The sequence below is a fragment of the Galeopterus variegatus genome, unplaced genomic scaffold, assembly GCF_000696425.1.
Source record: "Galeopterus variegatus unplaced genomic scaffold, G_variegatus-3.0.2 Scaffold15368, whole genome shotgun sequence".
Lineage (NCBI taxonomy): Eukaryota > Metazoa > Chordata > Mammalia > Dermoptera > Cynocephalidae > Galeopterus > Galeopterus variegatus.
Window position 1 is genome coordinate 12,729 of NW_007741479.1, and position 6,760 is coordinate 19,488.

General features: G+C 35.0%; 1 protein-coding gene across 1 annotated transcript in view; it reads right to left on the reverse strand.

Annotated features, from left to right (window-relative positions):
• The window catches only part of LOC103582243 (netrin receptor DCC-like), a gene marked incomplete at its 3' end in the record, with an annotated part of 20,330 nt that overhangs the window by 8,577 nt on the left and 4,993 nt on the right, over positions 1-6,760 (reverse strand). Inside the window, exon 2 of the mRNA XM_008563894.1 lies at positions 4,610-4,842. Within this exon, the coding sequence (XP_008562116.1) occupies positions 4,610-4,768 (159 nt within the window). The remainder of the gene's footprint in view (positions 1-4,609; positions 4,843-6,760) is intronic.

Below are 6,760 nucleotides of genomic sequence, written 5' to 3' on the forward strand. Positions count from 1 at the left end.
GATCAATAAAATCAGGTATGCTGTTCAAAGGGGTAACCAGCTGATAAATTTTCCTGAAGCAATAACCACAGTGACTGGACAAATCCCACTTCCTCTGCCAACTCCATCTTTTAAGTTGTCTGCACTGCTCATGATTTAAATTTGTTTGTAATCAAAATCTGTTTTTTGTTAAGGTTTTAAAGTTATATATTTCACATAGATCACCATTAGTATTTTCCACTGGTAACAAAGTTAATTTATTAAAGTTTTACTGCTTATTATGTTTTAGTTCCTATAAAGAAAATGGGACAGAGTGATGCTGTGTCACGTGGTTTTCCTCTTTGTGCACAGTTCACATGAAACAAACATTTAAATATGGTAACTGGAGCAACTAATCAGGAAAGGAACAACAAATCAGATACATACTAAAGGTTTACATTGATGTGCAAAGTGACGTTAGTGTTATTTAAGTCTTCTGAATTCATGCTTTATCTTTTAAACAAGTTAAAGTTATTTTAGTAGAAAGTAAATTGTCAGTCTTCACTTTATTCAAAAAACTCAAAATGGTAAAGAAGAAAAAACATGTTAGTCTCCCAGCTTAATGCATATTTTCGATATGATCAGGAAAATGTGAGACTATTTATGCCTCCTATAAATAATAATTTGTGCTCTCAGTATTTAGATCTGGATCTTTTTCCAAAATTAAATACTTACTTTTACTTTTATATTTATTACATTTGTTATATATTTTTGTCTAGGAAATCAAGGAAGGTACTTTTTCCCCACCTATGTGATATCTATTTCTCTCTTAACTACTGTAGTATGGTATATCTTTTTTATTCTACTATGAATCCTACTTAGGTTACAGATATGAAAATCATACATTTCATTACAACACCAAATAAATATTTAATTGCACTAATAACATTTAGATGATGTAAGTACCTATCCATCCTATTAAAGTGATGACCTCAGAAACATTTATCAGAAGCTCTTCTTAAAAATAGCTGTAAAAATATCTGTTCTAAATGAATGGAAAAATATTCTGTGTAATCAGGAAAATGGAATCCCATCAAAGAAAGCAGAAAGTGGGCAGCTAATATCTGACATGTTGATATATAACTTCCCCTTTTGTCCTCCACAATCATGAACACCTCTAAATCTTAAAAATAAAAATAGAAGGAAGAAATGGGGCAATGAGAAATATTTCAGGCAAAAGGTAAGGACTGTATCTTGATAAAACATCTTTTTGAGCACAGACACCAATGGTATTTGGGAGGCCACTGAACAGTATTGTCTTTGTTTGTATTCTAGAATGGCACATTTGCATTCTATAAATACTATGAATTCACTGAGTTTTCCCTGGAACCTTATAGAAGGCTACTTATCTTAAATCATTAAACCTAGAAATACTTGGGAAAATCATGCTTAGTTATTTTTGTGAGCATAGAAAACCCAGGTAGTACCTCTCTGGGCCTCAGTTTCCTTATCTGTAAAATGGGGATAACCATAGCATTGACCACATAGCATTATTTAAAGTGTGGCATAAGTAAAGTAAAACACAGAGCTTCACCCAGAGTAAGCAGTAAATAAGTGTTAGCTATAATATTTCATGCATTTTCTTATATTGTATATACTGTAGGCAGATTAAATTCCCTACCGAATTGTAAGCATCTTGAAGGATGAGACTGAGGCTTTCACAACTTTGTATTCTCTGTAACACCCATGCTAAATCTTGAAGCATTAGTCAACAGTCAATGAATGTATTTTGAAAGGAAATTCAAGTAAAACATCATGTGATTAAACAATTTAGTAGAAAAGAAGTTACAGAAAATCCCTCCATTTGATCAGGAAAGTCAATACAGAGTTTTGGACAACCAAAATATGAGTGTCTGGATTATGACTTAATTTGGGACTAAATGAAATAGAAGGGTACTTCTGGATGATGCCTTTGGGCCACATGAGTCCCAGCCCTAGCTTAATGGGGAATTTTTGTCAGGTTATACTACTTACCTATGCCTTCATAAAGATCATACACACACACTAACCTGTGAGGAATCTTACTTACTCCTGTTAGAGTAGCTATGAATATCCCATCATGCAGATGAGAAAAAAGAGACTGAAAAAGTAAAACGACATGACAGAGAAGCAAAGCCAACTCTTGAGCCCAGTTCATTTTACTTTATATGTGCTGTGTGTGCGTGTGTGTGTGTGTGCGTGTGTGTGTGTGTGTGCGTGTGTGTGTGTGTGTGTGTCCTATCTTGTGTATGCCCTGTCTACCTTGTAAAGCTGTCGTGGGAAGTGATATGAAGTAATAAATATGACAGTGGTTTGAAAAGTACAAAGTGCATCTATTACCATTATTTGTAAAATTTAAATTTATTGTACATCTTTCTAGCAGACTAGATATGTTTGGCATTTGGTTTTGTTAACCAACTCTCTCCTCTAACTCTCCTCATCTCAAGGTATGGTTGGGGAGAGAGAGAGAGAGAGAGAGAGAGAGAGAGAGAGAGAGAGAGAGAGAGAGAGGGGTGATGGTTATGTTAATACATAATTGAGTAAATTGGAAGCCTTGTGCCAAGGAAGATCTTGGGAAGAGGAACAGTTAAAATCTTTTTGCACTTCACAGGCATTCTTTGTGAGACTCAGTACTTTCATGTCTGCTGTGCTAACTATTCAATTGAAATAATTTGCCTCAAGAACTTCTGCGACTCAAACCATTCTGCAGAAAACAATCATTGTCCTTTAGAACATTTCACATTCTGGTAGAGTAGCCCTGGCCATTCTGTGAAACGATTGTGTCTACAAAGTACGGTGATTATGAGCATAAAATTTCTAACACAGAGAAAGTAGTCTTTTAAAAGTAAACTTAGAATTGGGCAATCTATATATAAAAAAGAGATTTTGTTTAATGCTCTCACATGCTTCATTGGTTGTCTATTGTGATAATGTTACCCTTATTTATAGCTTTTGTGAGTCCTAAATCTAATACTGTTAAGAGATGGATAGGGTACTTACAACATTTCTTCTATCAATGATACTATTTGGACTTGCCTGGAGAGTTTTTCTAAAGACCTGACCTAGCAGGGCAGCAATACCAAAGAAAACTGTTTTCAAATGGTTTCAACTAAAAATTGATTTATGATGAAATGTGAATTTTGTGCCATTTTAAAGTTGAAAGACACTAGAAGCAGATTTAGCATGGCTACAGGGAAAAAGAGGCAGACTTACAAAATTATTGGTGGAATTTTGCTATAACTCCAGGGCTGGAGTCAGAAATTCCCATAGGATACTTTCATCCCCCCCAAATCACCACTGGCTTGAGGCTGAATTAAAGGGATGGCACTTCAGTGGAAAGAACATTGGATAGAGGATCAGGAGATCTAAATTCTCCCTGGCAGCTACCCCAATAGAGTGATGAAGAGAAGAGATAAAAAGGAGGATGAAAAGCTGGAGTGTCAGGGTTGAGCTACTTGATTCCCTCGTTGCTGTGTGGCATTTATACTCTGATTTTCAAAGATACCTTCTTCATCCCCAGTCATCGTCCTGTGAAACCTTAAATGTGTTTTCAATTGTTATCTCACTAGAATAAGTTATGAATTCTTTCAAGCATATCTATGGAGCTGAGTATATAACTCATTCCAAAATTATAGGTAATGTTACGTAACAACAACTAAACTGTTTTCTTTCAAAATAAAGTGTCTCTATGATCTGGTACAGTTCTAGATATATAGCAGGTGCTTGATAATCACTTGATCTCCACATTTTTGTCTACATTTATATATTGTCTGTATATATGAGGGTACTTCAAAAAGTTCTTGGAAAGATTCACATTATCTTTTAATTCTGTTTTTCCATGAATTTCTCGAAGTACCCTTACTCTACATTGTGGCAGGTTTAGGAGTTAACAGAATTGTCTCCGTGTGTAAGTATTTGCTAGAGTTGCTAAGACTGGTTGATAGAGATTTCAAAGTGGTAATGACGGTACCTCAAATATACAAGTAGATCCCTAAGGAGCTCTTACAGTGGTTGTGAGATGACTCAGTGGTAAGCCCAAGCATAGAGGCTGGTGTAATCGACATTAGTTAAAGGGAGGGCAGACTGTGGGTTGTCTTTACCACATGAGTGTGTTTTCAAGGCTAAATGAGGGAGTATATGTTAATGGCTTAGAGTGCTTTCTACGGATGTTATAAAAAACATCTTCAAGTTATCTATTCCCAGTCATATTCTCTGTAAGCTAGGTCTCTATCAAATTTATAGGGTTGCCTTTGGAATCAATCTAGATTCCAAATCAGAAGAAAGATATCTGAATCTATCCAGAAAATCAACATCGGGCCCTGTTATTTTCACAGGAAAATGACGTGTCCTTGAACAGAATCGAATTACTTATACAAACCCAACATATGGTGGAATTCAAATAACATTTTGCATTTTCTACCTTGCCTTAGAATTGTTTCTGAAGACACAATTTTTCCCTTGCTAATTTTAGATATTTAGTTATGAAATGCTTTGTTTTTCCATATAGAGTCACTGCAGCAAAGAGTCATGACAGTCCAGAAAGCATTTAAAACAAATGTATTAAACAAATGACAGTTTATTTTAAATTTCATGCTATTGATTAGAACTTCACCTTGTATTTTGCACTCGCAGAAAAGCTGGTCCTCCACCGCACAGTGTAAAGTCTCACCTCGGACGTTTTTTGGTTCTTAGGGACAGAGTTGTCTGCCCAGCTGACCCTCACGGCATCGTGAGTAACAGCCACGGCCTGTACACCTACTGGTGGGAGCATGGGGGTGGAGATATCTGGGACCGAGGTGGGGAAATCATCAAGCAAAGGATAATAATCAACTGGGTCAGTGGGATCTGGGTTCCAAAACCCGCCAAATGAAACAAACAGATAAATAAGTAAATAAAAGCGTTAAATAAATATCAGTGGTAACACATCACAATGAGTTAAATGCATGGCAATAATGATGAAAGGGAACATGAGGAGAACAGAAAAAAAATGCAATTAATTCAATCGGAAAACACATTAGAAACATATTGCTATATTACAAAAATAACTGAATATTTTCCATAATATACTCGCTTCCTTAGAGTGATTCTTATCAATTTGCTCATCACTTCTGGTTATATATATTAAAAGTTCACTTTTTTTTGGAATGTTGCACATTGTTTCTAAAAGAATCTACTATAGAGTTGAACAATTTTTTTTTACTATATAGATAACTTAAAGTAACAAGATATAAAGGGGTTTCTGGTTTATTTCCTTCTGCAAAGGAAAACATTTTTTCCTCCTTCTCCTTCTTATCTAACCTAATTGGGTTTCTTTAATATTTTTATTATTGCTTAGCTTATATCTGCCTCAATATAGTCTAGGTAAAAAGTAAAGAAACAATAAAGAACAAAGCACCCTGACATCCACAATAACCTGTATACAGTTGTGACTGCACAATGCCAGAGTGAGTGACCAGGTACACGTGGTCACATGGGTCAATTATGTAGTTGATAATTAGGTTTCAGATAATACGTGGTTTGACGGGTTTTCTTAGATTGCAGTCCTTAGAGAAAGTGTAGGAGTGTCAATTTTACCCACATTCTCACAGAGTAATTAAATAAGTTTTTAGTCTTGACAGGCCTTCCTGTATTCTACATTCCTTATTCTAAAATGTCGAATTCAGTGAAAAGACTTTATATTATTGGATGGAAAGACAGAATTAATTACCTACAGACTGATTAGATTTACACTGAGGTATACACATGCTCTGATCCAGAACATAATGGGAATCTGCATAATGATGTGTGTTTTTACAAAATTTTCCAAAAAATTCTTGTACTCATTTTTATGCTGGGGATATCAGAGTCAGAGAAGCATACTTAGTGGCCATAGTGAAAGTCAAAATGTGAGCATTTTACTTTATAGTTAAGACATTTACTACATTTTACCATTATATAATTTGTATTCTTACTAACAATAATGTGAGATATGATCTAGAGATGAGACACAGCTCTAAGGCTGGGCATACGATGACATTTGGTGAGACCAGACCACCTAAAATGTAGTGTCTGCAGCAGCATAGATACAGAATATATTTTTTTAGTAGCTTAGTTCAAAGCAGAGTGGCTGCTGGATGGTTTTGATGATTACTTAATTTGTCCACTACATTTCAAATGCCATTCTGTTTTCCAATGAATTATTTAGTAGTGCACTGCTCTGTGGTCTTTGGAGCAAAATATGAAACCAAAACCAAATACAGAACAATAGGAAAGAAAAGAGAGAAAGAGAGAGAGAAAGAGAAATAGGAAAAGAAATGTGTGTTTAAAATTTAATGACAGAGCCCAGGCTTTCCATATCTCCTTTGATGTTTCTTTTTATTAAGGGCTCCTTTAAACCCAAATGGATTTATGAAATGATGAAGGGGAAGAGAAGACACTGCAGCCTCCATGAGGATCCCAATCATTCATAAGGTTTGTGCAGCAGCAAAAGATGTTTTTTTCTAAATTAAAGCAGGTGCTGCCTGGCATTCGTTGTTTCTATTTTTAGCTGGCTTTACAAGAAGAATTTTATACACATGGGGAGAGTATTCTAATTTACAAACTTCTTTTTTGACCCATTGATATTAATGGGTTGCCCTATTGATTGTTTCTTTGCTTAATTGCATTTTGTTGGTAAACATCTTAACTTTTTAGTCTTTCATAGGTACCATATATGTAAGTTTTGGAAATATAGTTATTCTACTTCGGGAAATGCTAATAGTCAATCCTGGTATTTCTTTTTTTT